The 20,158-nt window shown below is 34.6% G+C and overlaps 2 protein-coding genes across 4 annotated transcripts; both read right to left on the bottom strand.

Annotated features, from left to right (window-relative positions):
• Positions 1 to 6,869: 6,869 nt before the first annotated feature.
• Positions 6,870 to 10,852, bottom strand: LOC117926725 (OBERON-like protein). The gene is made up of 3 exons (XM_034845980.1): positions 10,753 to 10,852; positions 8,445 to 9,600; positions 6,870 to 7,678 (listed from the first exon to the last, which is right to left on the bottom strand). The coding sequence occupies exons 2-3, from the start codon at positions 9,580 to 9,582 to the stop codon at positions 7,053 to 7,055; spliced, it is 1,764 nt and encodes a 587-aa protein (XP_034701871.1). The 5' UTR covers positions 9,583 to 9,600; positions 10,753 to 10,852; the 3' UTR covers positions 6,870 to 7,052.
• Positions 10,853 to 11,888: 1,036 nt separating this feature from the next.
• On the bottom strand, positions 11,889 to 18,619 carry LOC117926960 (heat shock protein 90-6, mitochondrial). Of its 3 annotated transcripts, none has more exons than XM_034846303.1 (20): positions 18,411 to 18,619; positions 17,667 to 17,843; positions 17,477 to 17,550; positions 17,003 to 17,128; positions 16,830 to 16,923; positions 16,656 to 16,739; positions 16,435 to 16,578; positions 16,224 to 16,337; positions 15,987 to 16,046; positions 15,794 to 15,871; positions 15,593 to 15,697; positions 15,181 to 15,321; positions 14,996 to 15,088; positions 14,821 to 14,898; positions 14,164 to 14,418; positions 13,956 to 14,058; positions 13,400 to 13,574; positions 13,212 to 13,317; positions 13,026 to 13,115; positions 11,889 to 12,412 (listed from the first exon to the last, which is right to left on the bottom strand). In XM_034846303.1, the coding sequence occupies exons 1-20, from the start codon at positions 18,513 to 18,515 to the stop codon at positions 12,239 to 12,241; spliced, it is 2,376 nt and encodes a 791-aa protein (XP_034702194.1). In that variant the 5' UTR covers positions 18,516 to 18,619; the 3' UTR covers positions 11,889 to 12,238. The 3 variants fall into 3 exon arrangements, with proteins under 3 accessions (XP_034702194.1, XP_034702193.1, XP_034702192.1); XM_034846302.1 differs by having other exon boundaries at positions 15,794 to 15,868; positions 17,667 to 17,852; positions 18,411 to 18,618; XM_034846301.1 differs by having other exon boundaries at positions 17,667 to 17,852; positions 18,411 to 18,618.
• Between the last annotated feature and the right edge of the window lie 1,539 nt (positions 18,620 to 20,158).

The following is a 20,158-nucleotide window of genomic DNA, read 5'->3' on the forward strand; positions in this document are numbered from 1 at the left end:
AAGGGCACAGGGACAATGTGACTCAGTAAAGCCACCATTAAATTAATCTCAATTAAATCCAAAACCATGATTAGTTTGACCATCACTTTGGAAAATATTATATTTCTTAGGGCATCCCCCTAATGTTGAATGCTGTAAAATTTTGGTTCAACCCATGTTGTAAAACATTGTACAAGTCCTTAACTGTAATCCAATGATTATTAAGAAATTTTGAATTAAATTAAATTAAATTAAATTAAATATCCATAAAAATTGTATAAAAGCTTCTAAATGAATGGTGGAGATGGATGCTTGATTGAACTCAGAAGCCAACAAGATTGGTTAATCCAACCCTACAATGGTGGACCCACATGAAATAATTTTTTGATTTGTAAATGAGGGCTAAAGCTATGGGTTGGGTTTGCATGATGAAACTAAAAGTTAGAGAAGCCAAACAAAAAGGGGTTCATTTTGATGTGCCATTTATGTCAAAACATTGAGAAAAAAAAATTGTGGGTTCCATCACACATGCCCAACTTCTATCAACCACTAAAGACTTCTAACACAAAGACCATAATGGTTGGTGTTTGATCACCAAAGGGTTTTTACCCTCAAACCCAAAAAAATAAAACAAAGAAAAAGAGAACCCTAATCCTCTCCATTCATTTGATGGGCCTTTGGGGCCCCATGCCTCTTTGTAAGTCACTTTAATATCATGGCCATTGGAAGCTTTATCCTTTCTTTCTTGTGTCATCTTCTCTTTTCGTTTCTAGCAATAGGAAGAACTACCAAGTACATGTAACAAGTGCCTCATTGTATGGGCCATATTGGGCAACAAACATTTAGGTTCAATTATTACTAGATCAAGGTGGCCTTTAGACCCACCACCATGTGTATTCTTAATTCTTTCCCCCAAGGAAGATTTGTTGTAATCAATATGTACACATCATAGTATTACCCCTTCTAATTCCTTCATTTTGCACCATATGGAAAAAATAAAGGAAATTTCATAATTAAAACATGATGAAATTAGGGTTAGAGGTTAGAACTGGTTCTTAGTTGTGAGTCAACATCGATGACTTTAATAACCGACCAAATATCATGAGTTAAAAAAAGTAAGTAAATCACTAACATTTAAAATAAGTATTTTTTTTTAATGTGAATTTTCTAGAAATAACAATGTTATCTTCGAGTTTTTTTTATATTAATTATTTAATGTTTTTAAAGCGAAAGTACAACAAATAAGAATCTAATATACCTTCGAAAAAAAATTGACATCCATTATGTCCCAACAATAATTTAATACAAAAATTATATTAAATAGTTACGTAGCGTGTACATAATTAAAGAACATTATAAGCAATGCAAACTTTTACGAGGAATATAAAACATTATCGATGTTTGAATTATTTTAAGTAATATACTTCAATCTAACTTAGAATTCAAGTTTACATTACAAAGATATCTACCGAATTTGTTCATCCAACCCTCTAAATTATTTTAATAAAAAGTCGTAATATTTAAATCCCTCGGACCCGATCAAATTCATGAAACCTCTTTAACCAAAATTTACGATAAACCCTAAACCCTACACACCATCCTCAAGCATCATGTAATATTATAATTGGCAACGTGAAAAGGAAAGAAAAGCAAGAAATGGGGAGAAGTATTTTCCAATTGGGAGTGTGCCCTAAAGGCTAAAATGGGCGTGTATAAAAATGAAATTTGTGGGAACAGTCCACATGCAAAAAGTGCTTGAAATTTATACCATATAATATTAAAAAAAATGACCTTGGGGGTAGAATGTTAAGGTCATAGATAAAATAAAGTTTGGGGCAGTCCAAAAGAAATGGGTGGATCCAAATTTCAAAGTGAGTACAAAAAGACTTTGGAATCCGATATTGACATTGATATCCTCAGCTTCACTCATAGCTATGGTGATGCTTCCAACCCCACATTCTCCTCATCTTTAATAATCAAGGGTGGACGTTCTTTTATATTTTATTCCATGTCGTATTTGGGTTTGTTTGGCTGCTGAGAAAACAAAAAAAAACAAAATGATAAAAAGGAAAGGAAAAATCTAAGATACCAATCGTTTATCTAACTAAACTTTTGATCTTTATGGTTTGAGTGTATAATAAAATCTTGGTTGTCGGACATAAATGTATAAATATTGGAGTTAAGGTTATAACTTTGGATATGTTCGATTGGATTGGAAGTTAATCGAACTCAACTCAAATTAGAAAAAAATCAAATTTAATTTAATTTGACTTTAGATCAGAATATCTAAGTCAAATCTAATCAAACTTTATTTTCCTAAGTTTAAGTTAATCATAAACAAAATTTCAAAATAATAATAGAAAATATAAATAAATTTATAAAATTTATAAAAAATGATATAATTATAATTTAATATTTTTCATCAAAATTTAAAAGGAAAATAAATAAAATAAAAATTATTATATAGAATAATAAAAATATTAAAGGATTTGGGTTATATTTGAGATGTTGAATATAAATTGAATTTAAGTAGAAAAATGTTAACCAGGTAAGAGTGAATAATAAAAAATATTATTTAAATTCTTTTGAGAATTGGGTTGTGTGGGTTAATCTAGCCAAGTTTTATTCCTAATCAAAATTCATTTTTATTAAGATTCAATAATGATTACCAAACATGCCCTATTTCATCAAACAATAGAGATATGTATATTTTTTATAATACAACACGACAAAAGGGAAAAATCTTTTAGGTAACTTTGTGCTATCCGATTTTCCCACTGTTTCCTCCCATTTTCTCCAGAACCAAACAAACAAACCCCAGAGAAGAAAAGAAAAGTCCAAAATCGGCACTCCGATTTTTACCATGTGAAAACATCGGGAGTGGTGAGTGTGGGGCCCATGACAGCTCGCTCTGACAAATCACGTTTCCCATCTTTTCTTACTTTGCCGCGATTATAAAAACCGCGAAACCACCAGGTGACGACACGTCGTCATCGTCACGTGGGTCCCACTGGCCAACCTTCGGTTCGGTTACAACCCCTTACGGAATCGATGTGGGACCCTTCTCCTTCCACTCTGCGACAAAGTTTTTTGAACATCAGTATTTTTTTTTATGTAGGATTACCTAAATGCCCTTCAGACTCAACAAAAGGCGGTTGATTTTGTAGGCGAGAGAGTGAAAATGTTCGGTACCCTTTGTGGAATGATGAAATTACTGAAATGGACAGATGTATTAAATTTTTATGGAACAGCTCAGAGGAGAGGACTTTGTGATTGATTTTGATTTGGTCCCACCACAAGTATTATTATTGTTATTATTATTTTTTTAATAATATTTGCAAATTTTATTTATGATTTTCAATTTTCAAATGGGCATAAATTTTAAAATTTTTTATTATAGATTTAATAGAATTTAAAGTCATATCTATCATTCAATTAACTATTTTCTTTTTTAATTTATAAATAATTGTACTTTAAAATCATATTTAATATTTTTTTATTTTAAAATTTGTCCATTTCAAACCATATTCAATGTTCACACTTCACATCATGAAATAAATATTCCAACCCAAAACAGACTTGGGCGAGTAATTTCATTCTGACGATTAACACATTTAAAACATGTGAGAATTAGAAAATCACTAATTCTATATATAATATTTTTAGAAATAATTATTAAAATAAAATTTTATTTGACAACTCAAATATAAAAATAATTTTTTTTATTTATTCTTCACAATTAAATTTATCTTTTTTCGTATTTGTAATATAAAATCGTTTATTTGATAGTTAATTTTTTTTTTAAAATGTTATAAACTTGATTTCGAAAACTGTTATGACTCACCTTTCAACAGAATTTGTACTATTCTGCTTTATAATATCTCGTGAGATTAAAAAAACATAATCCTTTCAAAGCACATCCAAAATTTTTAATTCAATTTAATTTTTTTAATTTTTAGAATAGAAGCATCCACGTGACTCAAAAGAAAAGAGAGTGAGAAGGAGAGAAAGATTCTTGGGGGTGTTGCAGATAATATATTGATTAATAATTTATATTCCTCCATAATTAATTTATACATATTTTGAAAATTTTGTAAAGCTTTAATAGGAAAGATGTAATTAAAAACCCTACCCACAGCATCCACTTTTACATCAAAGTAATAATAGAATGTAATAGCCACCACTTTGGAGAGTTCTCCCAAGGCCATATCTAGGCTTTTATTCCATCTTCAATTATTATTATTATTATTATTTTAATTATTTTTTAGAAGATGGTTATCACATGTGAATCAACCCACTTAGAATTTTCTAAATCAATTATGACTATGAGTAGGGCCCATGTACCTCTCACATTCCTAATCCATTTTCTTAAGCTTATAATTTGTAGGAGAACCTATTGGGCTTAATCCATCTTTGTATTTTGTGCTTGTAAGTTTAGTGATGTGATTTTTGTCGACTTATTATGGGTCGATAATGACTTGTATTATGTTGAACTAATCAAATCCAAACATTGTTCACGTTTGGCCGGTTGGATTAGACCTCGGCATTCAGACCTTTATTTACAAACTTGCAAGAGCCCAATGTCTTAATCATTTCTAGGGTATGAATATGAATATGAATTGAGAGGAAGAGCTTATCCGAAAGTCACAGTGTCGTCAAAAAAAGTCTCTTAATCATTACTTTATATTTAGTCTTATTTCTTTGGTAACTTAATTTTATTCAACTATATTGTTAAAAGTATCGAATTAATAAAAATTTCAAAATCATTACTTGTTCTGGTGTTTGGTTTTGACTACAATTAAAGATGATCACAGATGCAGAGATGGGGTTACACCCTACAAGTAGTAGCCTCACCTAACATCCCTCTTCCAACACCATCTTTGATTGCCTTCTTGGGGATGGTGACAAGACCCTTGGAACAAGTAGTTAGGGCACATGATGTGATGCAGATGAGAGGTCTGTGTTATGTAGATGGTGGGTCTTGTCCCTATCATTCATATATATATATATATATATATGCATGTCACCTGTGCCCACATGCAAAGACCATTTCATTTAGGGTACCACCTTCAGCCCTAGTCTCAAGGGCATGCTTGCCTTTTGTCCTAAACATATGGGCACTGCCCAGTTGTTCAAAGCCATGGGCTCAGAGGGAAAGGGTAAGAACTCCCAGCTGAAGTCCGGATTCTGGGGTGGTGCTGGTGGTCATGGTGGTGACAGTGAGGTGCCGACTGGAGATTATGAACCCTAAAAAACATCTAGGCTATGGCAATATGCTAAGATTGCAGTCAAATGTGAATAAAATAAAGGGCAAAGACAATGGCCAATTTGAATTCTAATGCTCACTCACTACTGGATTATCTAGAAAAAAAATCACAGAAGGATTGTCTAATGGGGTAATCAAGATATATACATGATCGATCATGTTAGACCGAGTCCATGGACTAACCGACGAAATTTTAACAATAATGCGACCATTCATGCACTTGAATCCAAAATGTTTCGACAAAAGAATCAGTTTCCCAGCATCTTCAATCCCATCCTTTTAGGAATACATCAAAGAAGAATGTGATCAAACAATTCTAATCATATCTGATGACATATTTCCAGAAATGCTCCATTTCCTAATACACAAACTTCTCCAACCAAACATTCTATATTTGCCTCTGATTGCAGAAGAACAGAAAGAACATGCTTTTAATTCCGAAAATATTTCCATATACAGAGCATCAGCATGCAGTTTAGGAAAAAACTCAGCTACTTCCAAATGGGTTTGTGAGTTGTAAACACCGCGGCCAACTTGTTAGCAATGAAGCAGACAAATGATCTTGTTGATACAAGGAATTATAAGAAACTGCACTCACTTCATACCACATTCAGGATTCTCAACAATGTGTTACAATTCCCACTTCATCTCCAATTTCATCTATCCTCCTAAATAGGATTGCAACTGGCAAGGGAGATGTTCAAGAGTTGTCGTTCCAAATGTTTGCATGAGCTCCTAAAAAGGTGCAAGTGGAATCCAGTTGATGGATGAAGACGAAGCGGATTTGCTTGGTTATATTCGTTAGAGAATATGCCATCTAAAAGTAAAGATTGCTGGACATAATGCAGAGAGGAAAGTTGTCAATAGCCAAGCAAAACCGTCTTCATCCATCAACATGGCATCATGCATACTTAAAAAGGAGCTTAAGCCAACACTTCGAATTACAATTATTGCAGTATTCAAAAACATTAATATCCTATTTCAGAGGCTAAAAAAATTTAGAAATTTAGAGGGACATTGCATCAGGGTTAACTGTTCCACAGATTGGGATTGAATGGCTGAGAATGCAAATGTTCAACAGCAAGTGCAATTTTCTTATAGTTTTTCATCATTTGGCATCAACAAAGTAATTTCCATGCTCTGTAGCAAGCTAGGCGCTGTCTTAGCTTCAGCCGAAAATGAATTTATTAAGAAAGTGATGGTTATGTTGCCTCCAAAAAAACCCTCAGTTAGACAAGAATGAGGGAAGGCACAACAAATGCATAAGAAATATGTATAAAATCACTACCATGACCACCGCATATACCTGAAAACATAGGGAAAGAAGCTTCCCCGTCAACAGCAAATAATTTCTTGGCTGTCATTCAGAGAATTCAGGGCAAATATGTTGGCCCAGTTTGACACCATGACTACTGGGCATAACATAATGGGCATGCAATAAGAATGTATACGCATAAAGGGTTATCCATGTTTCTAGTAGCAAACACAGCCCGACAAGAAAAGAGATCATGTCTACAGATGCATGGGAACAAATGGATAACACATTAACGCATATGCAACGAACAAACATCAGTTTATAATACTCCTAATGATATCCAGCTACTTACTTTTTGACCAGTACGGATGCCAGGTGAAAATGTCAAATCAAATATAATTTAGAAATCAGAACATAGCATTTAAGTTCACAATTTCCAACAACATAGTCAATCTATCCAAACAACAAAGTCTGCATTTCTTATTATCAAGTTGAATTAACACATAGCATACCAGGAAGCATTCCATCAGGGATTGACCCAATAGGATTCCATCAGGGATTTGACCTGATAGGATGGTGTTCACTTGGCTGGCATTCTGACTTCGGAGGGACATGGTAAACATTTTTCAGCAGGTCCTGGATTTTTGAGAGCATCAGCATTTGTGAAGAGTCACCTGCACCATTACTCTGTGATGAACGTGAACTCTCCTGAAGCTTGATCTTCTCAAACAGATACTGCTTCTCAGCTTCAGCCTCGCTCAACCGGAGTTTCAGGTATCTGCTAGCATACTCCTCCTCTGATTTCTCTGACTTGGCAAGAGCAATCCTCTGCAGCCGCTCAGCCTCCCGCCTTGCCTCATTAGCCTTAAGCTGAAACATATCAGCCTCAGCCTGCTTAAGTCTCACAATGCTCTCCAACTCATCTATCTGTTGCTTCTTCCGTTGCCTCTCCAACTTCAATTCATTGACTTCCCTTGCCTTGTCCTCAAGCTCACGGTCACAAGCCTCAAGAGCCAAACGGGCTTTCTTGAACATCCTCAACTTCTCATCGGCCACCATTTCCATTTTTCTTACTGCCTCCTGCACCACCTCAGCAATTCGATTGCATGCCTCCTGAGGAGCTATCAGTCGTCCACCTTCCCCAGCTTCTGTGTTCTTTGGTGAGTCCACTTCAAGCTCTACATGAAGATGGTATATGCATAAGAAGGAAGTTACAAGAGAACAGCTGACTCTCCTATCCTAAAAAACCTAACAAGTTCAATTGGTAGCCTCCCACTTGGACACATCATGACTTAAGGAAGTGTAGCACACTCTCCTAATGTTAATAGAAAGATGCTGGTTACAACATATAGAAAACATATTCATCTGTGCAAAAAACTTGCCGAACACATTATTGTACATATTGGGTTTGAACATACACATTAGCTATGCAATCATTCCCAGCGGAGCATTCATAACATTTTTTTTTTTTGATAAGTAGCGGAGTATTTATAACATTAACATCATATTAATGTACATTACTATGATATCAATTTTTTATAGCAAGTTATAAGACACTCATGTCATACCAAAATTATGTTTTTGATATGCATGGAAATTATTCTATATTCAACATGCAATACAACATGGGACACAAGGATTTTTTTCCAACCATTAGGACTAGTGAATAATAACACAAAGCCCAACTAATATGAAAAAATCCGATGTCTGGCAGCATATTTCATGGCCTGGTATAGAGAAATAATGCCATTCAGTAAGTGAAGAAGTATGCAGTCATGGCAACCTTGCAGTGATATGTAAACTGGCTACCATTAAATATTAGAAAAAAAAAGTAAAAAAAAAAAGAAAAGGAAATAGACAAAGATTTCTTTTCTAAATAACAAATTTCTCCACACGATATTATGCAATAACTAAGATTATCAAAATGTTTGGCATAATATGTACCTTGAAAAAGCATCAATATCACTCTACAAGCTGCTGACTCAGGAACTCCACCTTTCATTTTTTCAATGAGTTCCTCGCACTTCCAAAAAAGTTTCCTTCCTCTGGTATCCTCACTTCCACGGAAAATTCTACTAACAAAATCAAGTTCTCTCATCAGAGCCTCACGGTCCCATGCAGGTGCACAATGTTGGAACACATCTTTAACCCAGCCTAACAGCTCTGATGTTCTATTGCAAGCACGGCACCTGAAGAGCATCTCACCAGCACCTGCTCCACTCTTAACAGAAGGGCCCATGCAAATTAGTACATCACGAATAGCACAATCTGTGTGAGTCCAATGAGAACACAGATCACAACCAATCCAACGGCAGGTATTCACTTCAAAATCAAACTTGTTACAGATAACACACATGCAAAGGTTGCAGAAGCCATTCCGAGTGGTGCATACTTCACAGGTACAATCCTCTGCAGGAAGCTGGTTTTGGCATGCTATATTTCTACACCTCTTATACACGAAAACTTCAATTAGTGAAGTTTGAGACAGACTAATATTTGGATGCAGGAATCCCTGAATACCAGTATTTATTGCAACCAGAATTTCCAGCTGCACCCTGTGAGCTCTAATCAAGGTCTTAGCAGTCAAATCAGACCTACTCTGAACAAGCTTCTGCAAAATCAAAAATTCCTCCCTATGTTGAGAACCACCATTTCCTTCAAGAATAATACGGAGTCTGCTTTTTAGCTCCTCTAGAAGCTCATCAGGCAGAAGAAGCATTCTTTCTGCAATCATTTCAACTCTTTCTCTTGCTATGTCGCGGAGAGTTAGCTTCTCCAGGTTAGAATACCGGCGAATGACTGACTGTTCAGGAATGTCATTATCCGTTTTCCCATTTGCCAGCTTCTTGCCCATTACAGCCTCCGCAGTGGGCCACGTTTCTCGTGAACTGGCACTCTCCGAAGGGGAGTCACGCACCTGATCAGAGTTTGATCTGGGTTCCTGTGGATCAGGAGATGCACGGCCATCGGAAGAAACTAACGACAATGATGTTTGCAACCCTCCAGTCCTTGGCTGCTGACGGGGAGGCAACATTGTTGATTGAGGTTGATTGTGGATGTTAGACCCAGATGATGTCCCCATTGGAGAATCTCACCTATTCTGTAATCACAACAGAATAACCTTGATAATCTTTATCCGCTGATCTTTAGTATGTTATAATCTCATGCACACAGCACGAGCCACAAGCACTAGTACAGAAAAATTAATACAAGTTTTCACATTTTAAGCCAACCCTAAAGCAAATTTGGAAACAGAAACATCATTGCTCTGATTAAACATTCAACTAACAAAAGATACTATTCCCATAAAACAGTCTTAACAGATTTAATGGGTAACCGAAGCACTAACCAAACCTCATAAATGGTAATATTATTTCATGAAAAAGAAAACCCATGGAAAAATTATCTAAAAGTAGCATACTGAGACTTGCCAATAACAGTTAAACAATTCATCCAATACAAACCATGGCTAGAAGAAGCATTTATGTTGAGGAATATGTTCCAAAAGGAAAGGTTGAGGTCTTGTTTTCCAGAAAACACTTCCCTGAAATCTTGCTAAAGAAAAATATTTTTCAACAATCAACCCATAAACAAAGTTCTATCATCAACTTTGGACAAATTTATGTCCTCTCAGCTGTACAGGAGGAAAAGAAGAAAAATCTGTCATACCCAATACCTTGTTTGGTAGCTGAGAAACAGAGATAAAAACAAAAATAAAAACCCTCAAATATGACATTTTCCATAGTTCCAGCCCCAAAAAAAGCCCATTCTTTCCACAACTAAACATCCGAAAAACCATAAAATTCTTTTCCTTTTCGTTTCTTCATGTTTCTTTGAAACCAAACACAAACAAAAGCTTATATTCTTCTGAAGCAAAACCTTCCCAGCATGCTTTCCAATCAAACAGAAAGACAAAGACAAAAAAACCCGGTTTTTCTTTTCAATTTCATGCCAGAAACACAAAGTTCAAATTGGATCAGGAAAGCACAAAATCAAAAAATTGAAAATGAAAATAAGAACTAAAAAATAAAAACAAAACGAAACGAAGCATAATCATAAATTCCGTAACATAAACACATGACTAAAATTAAATCAACAGAAATTCAACCAGATCATAACAAAACCACAAACATTCATAAAAAGTTCAAAAAACTCAACCATAAATTACCAAATTAAAAACCACAAGTAGATCAAAGAACATAGATTTAAAAAAACGGAGAAATTCAACAAAAGAGCTTGGGCTTTTTCTTACCTTAAAAACCCTAACAAGGCTGTTCAGACTTCAGACATGAGCAACCACTAGAAAAAGAGCTGAATCAAATGGGAAGAAGAATACGGAAAAAAAAAAAAATGAAGATAAATAAGAGTCACTGGCAAAGCCGGTGGACTGCGGGTTGACCGGCTGTAGTAGGTCGTTGTCTTCGCCGCGTGCTGACCTGGACTGTCCGTAGGTTTGACCTGGGAACAGCTCCGTCCTTAGGGTAGTAAAGGATTTTAAAATTTTAATACAAATTAATTTAAATTTTATAATTATCAATTAATTGAGATGTAAAAAATTTTTAAAAAAAATTAAGAAAAAAACAAGAGAGAGAAAAAGAACCATGATTTTCTATTAATATTTATTTTGACTCATTTTTATATTTTATTAAAAAAAAAATCGTCAAACTTAAAACTTTTTTTTTTAAATTTAAAAAAATAAATTATCAAGCTTATCATTTAAGTTTAGAACACTTTCATTTTCAAATGTCCGCTTCTCGAGGAATGTTTTCAAAAACAATTTTTAAAAATTCATTCCTAAAACGAGTTCTTAATAGTTTTCACGACTTATTCTTTGAAACACCACATACAATGCAAAAATTTTGAAGTATTCTTCATATTACAAAATATAACTCTCCACAAAAAATAAAAATATTTGAAAATATCTTAAAACCGATTTTCTTTAAAATATAAAACAATCATCTAATGTTTACAAATTTTGAACAGAACAATTTTCTTGAAATTTATTCTTAAAACATATTTTATAAATAGATTCAAAATTTAGAAATTATTTTAAAAACGCTTCCTAAAATTACTACAAGCTCTTAAAAGCTCTTAAAATTTCCTACCTTTTGAGCAGGCTAGGTGTGGAGGACTAGGCACTTGCTAAGCCATTTACTGAAACCAAAAATTTTGATTCCAATAATTTTCAAAATGGTTCTCAAGCTTATAATTTAAAAAATAAAAAAAATAACCAATGGCAAGAAAATCAACAACCATCCCTGTCATGGGAAGCTTCATTTTTTGTCTTCTTTAATTATGGTAAGTAGTTGTACTGGGTTTGATGAATATGTTGCATACGACCACAAATACTTGGACTCTGATAAACAATTATAAACCAAATGAGAAGAGTTGAGGAAGTTCCAAGCTTATTCACAGTATGGAGTTCTCATGCCACAGAAAAACAGAAGGGAGAGAGACCCAAAAATTTTGCCATCCAAATTCAGAAGGCTACTGCAATCAAGTTGGATTCATATGCAAACCAAAGCATAGACAGCTTGACACAGTTTTGTGTGTTCTTGAAAGGCAAAAGCAGAGAGAAGAGACCATTTTCCACCAAAATTCATCTACTCTCACTCATCACTGCCCATGAATTTCCTACACTTTGATGAACTCACTCCCTCCCTCCCTCCTAGAGCCGTCTACTGTAATAGTAGCATATATGAATAGATACATGAAATGAAAAATGATGTGGGTGCTCCTCATTTCTGATTACCAGCTTCGACTGGCTCGACTACCTCTGCTTCCAGTGTCTCTGTGTTGTTAGGTTCAGCTGCAGGGACTTGGCTCCCAGCATCGGGTGATGCCCACTTGCCTGAAAGAGCCATGCCCATCATCTCATATATTTTCCCACCAAGTTGTGCTGGATTCTCAGGCTGCAACAATCAGAAGATGAAATGACATTTCAGATACCTAATAAGTACCCTTTGCAGGCAGGCATATCAACCAAAAATCTAGTGTGAAGTATATGGAATTGAATTCACAGAAGGATCTCAAAACTGTTTTGGGCATTAATAAGGCCATGCCTGCCACTAACACCTTTTCTGGAAATAAGCATCTTAGAAGCAGTACCCACAATGGTCAACTGCCCATTCAGTTTACTAACCTAGGCCATCATGTATTTTCCCGTTTTGATAACTGTTTTGTAACATATTCCACCCTAAAAGTCCAATTTAGGAGACTGGTTGCCAGGTGCATCTGAGCACCAAAAATTTAGATTTAGTTTGAAAGAAGTTTTAACCTTCTCTCTGAAACTCAGAGTGATTGCTTCTTTTAATGAAGTTCTCCCTATGAAAGTAAGGAGCTCTTCAGAAGTTTGCCCCATTAATTCACTTCTCAAGGAAAGAGAGCATTGGGGTTGCTTATTTTCCTTACAACTCGGTTAAAGTGATGCTTGATATTCCTGAATCCTATGTCCTTCAAAATTCAAAACTACTGAAGCCAGAACATTAAAGCATTTGAATTAAGGAGAGGTACGATCAAACTCACAGTGAAACCACTAGAAATTAAAGCTGTGTCATATAAAAGGTCAATAGCTCTCAGGGCCTCTTCATCATCTGGGCCACTCTTGCATGCAGCCTGCATCAGCCACCAAAAAAGATTTAAATTCACATCATGCTTACATGTCATATATTTATGAAGTATGGAGAGTATATTTCATATTAATGACCATACATTCAAGTTTTTAATAATCGGGTGTTCAGGGTTGATCTCAAACACCCTTCTGCCCCTCATGAAATCCAGGCTAGAGGTATCACCAACTGCTTGCGCCTTCATTAGCCTGCAATTCCAATTTTCCATTAAATATGCTTCAAATGGAACTCCTAACATACCAACTAATCAGCAATTAGAAAGAACTTCACCTCTCCATGTTGGCAGACCAACCAAACTTCCCAGATACAAGAACACAAGGTGATGTGCTGAGCCGGTTTGAAATTTGAACACTTGCAACTTTGTCACCCAATCTTTTCTTAATCCAATCGCAAGTTTGGCCAAACTCCTGCTTCATCTCCTTCTCCTTCTCCTCATTCTTATCACCTGCCAAAATTTTAATAATAGGCGATATTCATCATTGTTAAGGGGAGCCCAAATAATCTAAATGATAAAAGATGGAACAGAAGGAAGAAACCACATCCACATTCCACATAAGATAGACATAGCTAATACTACAAAGGTTCAGTCCAGAAACTCCACTAACACCAACTAATACATTGTTTTTCCTACTGTTTTCAGGTAACCAGATCAGCAAAGTAAAATTAAGCTAGACCCAATTTCCCTCAGAATGAGAAGCAACAAATCTCAAAATAAGTCATCCTCACCAACAGCCATATGAAAGCACAAAAGAAAAAGAATAACTTCCGTGCATCCTCCTAACCTGGAATTAAAATTTCAAAGTCAACAAGGTTTCAGTAGACTAACCTATATCCAAGTCTTCTTTGCTAATATCAACAAAATTCTTCTCCTTGTATGACTTCAGGTTCGTGATGGCAACCTCATCAATGGGATCAACTAAGAAAATCACCTACAAAGACACCATGGAAGATATCTTTAAATACAAGCAGAAGGGCTTGTTCATGAACCAAACACCATTAACTCACTATAAGTTATTAAGAAGACAAGCACATACTTCAAGATCCTTCTCAAGAAGTTTCTCCAAGAAGGGTGTGTTCCTTGCACTTGTCACACTGTCAGAAGCAATGTAATAGATATCCTTTTGTTCCGGCTTCATATTCTCAACATACTCATCCAAGCTGATCATCTCATTTTCACTTTGCGAAGAGAAAAATCTAAGCAAGGGAGCAAGGCGCTTGTGATTTTCACGATCTTCAATACAACCCAATTTTAGGTGTTTGCCAAAGTTCTCCCAGAACTTCTCATAGTCCTATAATAAACAGTGAAAAGCTTCATTAGCAAACAAAGAAAACGGACAAATGGCATTCCTCCATCCAGAGCTGCAGATGAGTCATTAAGGACTGAATAAGGTAGTGTTGAAATTCATTGCAACTTGTAAGCAATCATAGAAAGACAATATGCTGCAATCGATCATGAGAACGAATGAGAGCATGCTAGAGGTGTAGCATTGACTGAAGGATGTCAAATGTAGTTCCAGCTTGCCATGCATGAACAAACACGGGAAAAATATTGAAACAATTTTATGCAAAATGCTAGACAGCACTAAAAACAGATGTTCAACCCTCATGGATGTCACAAGAATGTCACAGCCTTCTAAAAAACAAGAAACAGATACAAGAGAGCAAAACCAACTAAAGAGACAAAGTCATACTTCTCTGTTCTCACTCAAGGATATGCCTAGAATCATGTCAAAAGCCTTTCGAACCAAACGCTTCCTCATAATCCGTACCTTCAAAACAGAACAAAAAGAACTCGATTTATCAAAACCAATTACACAACCTCTCCAAAGGCTTTCCTACCATGAGACTTGTGCTCGATGAACTTACAATACGACTTTCTTGAAGAATTTCACGTGAGACATTGAGGGGAAGGTCATTTGAATCCACAACACCTTTGACGAAACTCAGGTATCGTGGGAACTATACCAGCCAAAACAGAGACAATGGTCACCAGAGAGCTTACACTTCAAAGTCATGCATTCAAGCAAGTGAAAACTTCATATTCTTCTTACCAATTCTCCATCAAAGTCATCTGAAATGAAGACCCGTTTAACATAGAGCCTTATATTTTTTGTTTTAGGATTGACTATGTCTTCTTTTCCCATGGGAGCAATAGCTGGCACATAGAGTATAGACCTGAACTCCACCTCACCCTGTCCAAAACAGGAAAATCATCAGTTGGTATGCATAGGTAAGGCAACAATTTAAAACTACATATCCAATCAACAACAAAATTATGCAAGGGAAGGCTTTAAGTAAATTAAAGCCATAATTTTCCTTGGACTTATAATTTAGATACTTGTCACTTGAGTTTTAGAAATGGATTTTTTTATCACAGCATACCACCTACATGAGAGTTTCTCTAATTGAGAAAATTAAGGTACACCAAAGGTCAAATAATGGAACTGCGATAACCATTATTACCTCTGTTGTGAAGTGTGACGATGCTAAAGGATCCAAATACTCATTGAAGGCTTTCTTGTAAAATTCATTGTACTCCTCTGTAGAGACTTCTTTGGGGTTGCGAAGCTGAAATACCAAACAAATGATGTCTCAGTTTTTCTGTAGAATAGTGTTCATTTTAGAAACACGATAAGATAAGGAAACAGCATTCCTAAGGCTCACCCATATTGGTTGAGTCTCATTAGTCTGCTCCCAGTCCCAGTAGCGCTCAACAACAGTCTTGGTTTTCTTCTTCTTCTGCTATGAAAAAAGAACAAAAGTTAACCATGATCAGCAGTAGTATGGTTCTAGGAAAAGGTATGGAACATGTGTTTGATATTACAGAAAATCCAGCCAAACCAGTAGAGAAAAGTACCTCAGCCTTCTCATCTTGTTCATCCTTTTTTGCTTCAGCTGGATCCTCTTCAACCTCGACCTGTAATAGAGGTGAAATTATGAGAATATATGAAAGGAAGATAACACTTGAATACTTTGAAAATGTTAAAAGAATGTGTAATGTACGGAGGCAAGTTGATAAAATTAGCCAATTAGACATAAATCTCATGAAAGGCACACTTGAAAAGCTGATAATATGTTGACCAAGTTATAATACCTCTTTAGTGTATCCCTTTTCCTGCCAGGTGTAGATTGGGAATGAAACAAATTGCGAATAGTTTTTCACAAGCTTCTGAACCCTTTCTGGATGTGCAAAATCTTTGTCATCACGCTGAATGTTGGAAGACAGGAAACAACAGTAAGGTTTACTACAAGGGTGGATAAAGTGGCTAATAGAAACTCAAAACAAACATTATCTCTTAACTTACCTTAAGATATAATGTAAGGCGGGTTCCTCTCGGAATCAGCTTTTCTGGGTCTGTCTCCTCTCGAATGGTATAGGAGCTAGCATCAGCCTTTCCTTCCCATACATATTGTTTATCAGATTTTGGGCTCTTTGTTGAGACAACAACCTTTAAAAACAAGAGAAACATAAGTAACATATGGGATTCTAAATCATGAGGAGAACAAAGTGGAAAGCAATATATACCCGATCAGAAACTAGGAATGCTGAATAAAATCCAACACCAAATTGACCAATTAAATTGCTGTCAGCACCAGAATCCTTGCTCTCCTGGAAAAACAATCCAGTTTCTTCTATGAATGACCTTAACCAATGCACTTAAACGGAAAACTGACAATAACGGTTTGAAGAAAACAGCACCTTCACTGCCTTTAAGAACTTTGCAGTTCCACTTTGAGCAATAGTTCCCAGGCAGTCAACAAGTTCTTGCCGAGTCATACCAATTCCTGAATCACTGCATAGAGCATAGATAGTCACTTTGCATGGGACAGAAGCGCATTGTTGAAAACAGTGTTCATGGCTATAGAGCTTACGTGAGATGAATGATCCCGTTATCTTTATCGGTTTGGATACGGATATCAAGATCAAGACCATCCTTTAAGAGCTGAGGCTCTGTAACACTAAGAAAGCGCAGCTTGTCCAAGGCATCGCTTGCATTGCTATAATTCAAATAGGGATGATAGGTTATGGAGAGAAATAATAAGCATCTAATTTGCATTAGAAAGAATCATTAAGCATAGCTTAACTTTCAATTCCAATCTATAGAATAACTACTGATAGCAAACACAATCTATAGAAATCCCAATGTAACAGCATGACAGTATCTACCCTTAGTACTACTCTAAGCTTAAGGGGACTCATGGGTTTGAACACTCAATATCAACACAGGTCTCTAAAACCCTTACAAATAAACTTCTGAAGAGCATTTTGACACAAGTACCATGCATGCATCTATGACATACAAGAAACAAAATTGGCATTGGAACAACTAATAGGATGTGACATGCCTGATAAGCTCCCGAAGAAAAACCTCTTTGTTGCTGTATAAGCTGTGAACAATAAGGTCCATGAGACGACTAACCTGCCACCAAGGAGAAAACAATGACAAACACAAATTAATCTATGCTTTAAAAGAAAACAAAATTCAATCCATGCTTACAATGAGACTTAAACAATCACACTGTTGAAATGGCATACCTCTGCTTGATACTCAAATTTCTCAGCGGGTGGATCTGATGCATCAGATGCTGCTGCAGTTGACTCGTACCGGTTGCCAAGTAGCAGACCATTTCTCAGGTTTAATTGTGTTGAATTTCTACCCGCATCAGATCTCCCACTTGCTAATACCGAGTACCATCTGAGTTTGGCATCATTCTGCCCAACCTACCAATTGTCAAAACATCTGTAACACTCCATGTTGACAAAAAAGAACAGTTCCACACAGGACTGGAACAAAATTCACAACATATGGGAATACCCATTAACGGTTACTCATTCAACAATCTATGCTCAGTTGAGAAGACAACACGACCTGATAATATTCAATGTCAACAAAAGTAGAGCCCTCCTACCAAGGGCTGAAACAAAATTCGCAATCTAATAAAATGATTCATCATCATCATCTACTTCCTAAAACACACTGAATTCAAGCAATAAAATCCCAGGCACGCGAAAAAATCACAAAAATCATTTCTAGGTATTTGATAAAATGTCCAAACGAACTCGCAGGAGCTCCACTCTGTAAACAACATTTGAATGATGCAGAAGAAACAACTCACAGAGAAAACTCAAATAATCAGGAAATAGAAACAAATTCATATTTCTTTCAACAGAAGAAACGAACTTTCACAAAACATAAACGGTTTTTTTTTTTTTGGCTAAAACTGAAACCAACCCAAATCGATAAATACTGTCCCGGTACTAGGGTTTTTGAGGATATACCGAATCGTTAAAAGGAGAGGCGGGAGTGATAGGAGCCGCGGCGGTCCGGCGAGCTGCACCGGTGGTGCGAAGGACAGCAATAGAACGCCTTGAAAGCCTGTGCATTGCGGGAAGCTGGAAATGAAGATACTGGTAGACTTTTTGCTCTGAGACCAAGTAAATGAAAGATTGGGCCTTTCTAGGGTTTTAGTAGGGTTTTGGAGACGGGTTGAAGAAGCTTCTGGAGATGTATTTACTATTTCCATTTTTTTTTTCTTTTAATGGTAAATCATATATATGTTTTTGGGTGTTTTGGTCATTTTGTTGGCACTCACCTGATTTTTCCTTCACACCTATTTCTTCCTAGTTTATTTTTTCAATTTTTTATATGAAGGTAATGCACTCTCTCTTAAAAATTTCTAATTTTTTTATATTTTTAATCATTATATTATGTTTTGAGAAGAAATTATCAAAAAAATATTTTGAATAAAAAATCTATAAAAATATTTTTACATTAAATGATCATTTTTTGTTCTAAAAATAAAAAATATATCTTTAAAAATTATTTTTCTATAACAATTTTCAACAATCTAATTGCATTTTGTCTGCATTTTACTTCTATTAAAAAATTTTAATAATCAAAAACTTTTTGTTAAATTTTTAACTTCTTTTTATATTAAATTGAATAAAATTCATATTTTTCTCTGATAAAAGATGTTATTAATTTTATAATAGAAATTTCAAATATTAGTTTTAATGTAAAAAAATATTAATTATCATGATAAATAAATTTACTTAACTAAATGGAAATATTTTTTTGTGGCTCTCATACATCCATTAGAAAATTTTTTACCATGTAATAAAATAATTAATAAATTTTTTCTTCATATATTGGTTTTCAAGTTCTCTTTTTCTAGAAAAAAGGCTTGAAATGATATACATTAATTTTTTTGGGGGGTTATTAGTTATAATTATTAATTATTTTAGTAACACTATATGTGTCTACTAGTATTTTTAATATTAAAGTGATTTTTGAATTATTTTTTGTAATTTGTAAGAAAAATCAAATATAGATTTTTTTATTAAAAATTATCATATTAATTATTTAAAATGTATAGAAATGTTAGAAATTGGCCATAAACAAAATAATAATAATAAGAATAATAATATTTTTATATGAAAAATTACATTTTTATTGTCAAAAGTTATTATAAAAATATTAGAAATTGACCATAAAAATCAGAAATAATATCGGTGTATAAAAACAAAAATAAAATCTTTATAAATATTATAAAAATGTATATTTATTGTCAATGATTTTGTTTCTAAGTCAACAAAATTCACTTATTCTATCCTCAATATGATTGATTCAAACCTGGCAAATGATAATGATTTCATTGATTTGAATATCGATGAATATTAATATAGCACTTCTAAACTTTCTAATATTTGAAAATTTTTATCTTGAAAGCTTCCGAGAATCACCAATGCATTGAAAGTGTTTTTAGTCATTTTAATATTTGAAAGATAAAACTTTTTACATGTTAGAAAAATTAAAAGACTACCTTAAAATCACTATTAAATGCATTTTTAAAGTATATATAGAAACAATTTTAGGAAGTTTTTCTAATTTTTTTTAATACTTAAAAGTTTTAATCTTTTAAATATTAAAAAAGCTAAAAACACTTTTTAAAATTATTGTCAAACACAATCTTAATACACATACACCATCCATTTTAAGAAAAGCGAAGAAAAAAGTCTTCAAACAT

The sequence above is a fragment of the Vitis riparia genome, chromosome 12, assembly GCF_004353265.1.
Source record: "Vitis riparia cultivar Riparia Gloire de Montpellier isolate 1030 chromosome 12, EGFV_Vit.rip_1.0, whole genome shotgun sequence".
NCBI lineage: Eukaryota > Viridiplantae > Streptophyta > Magnoliopsida > Vitales > Vitaceae > Vitis > Vitis riparia.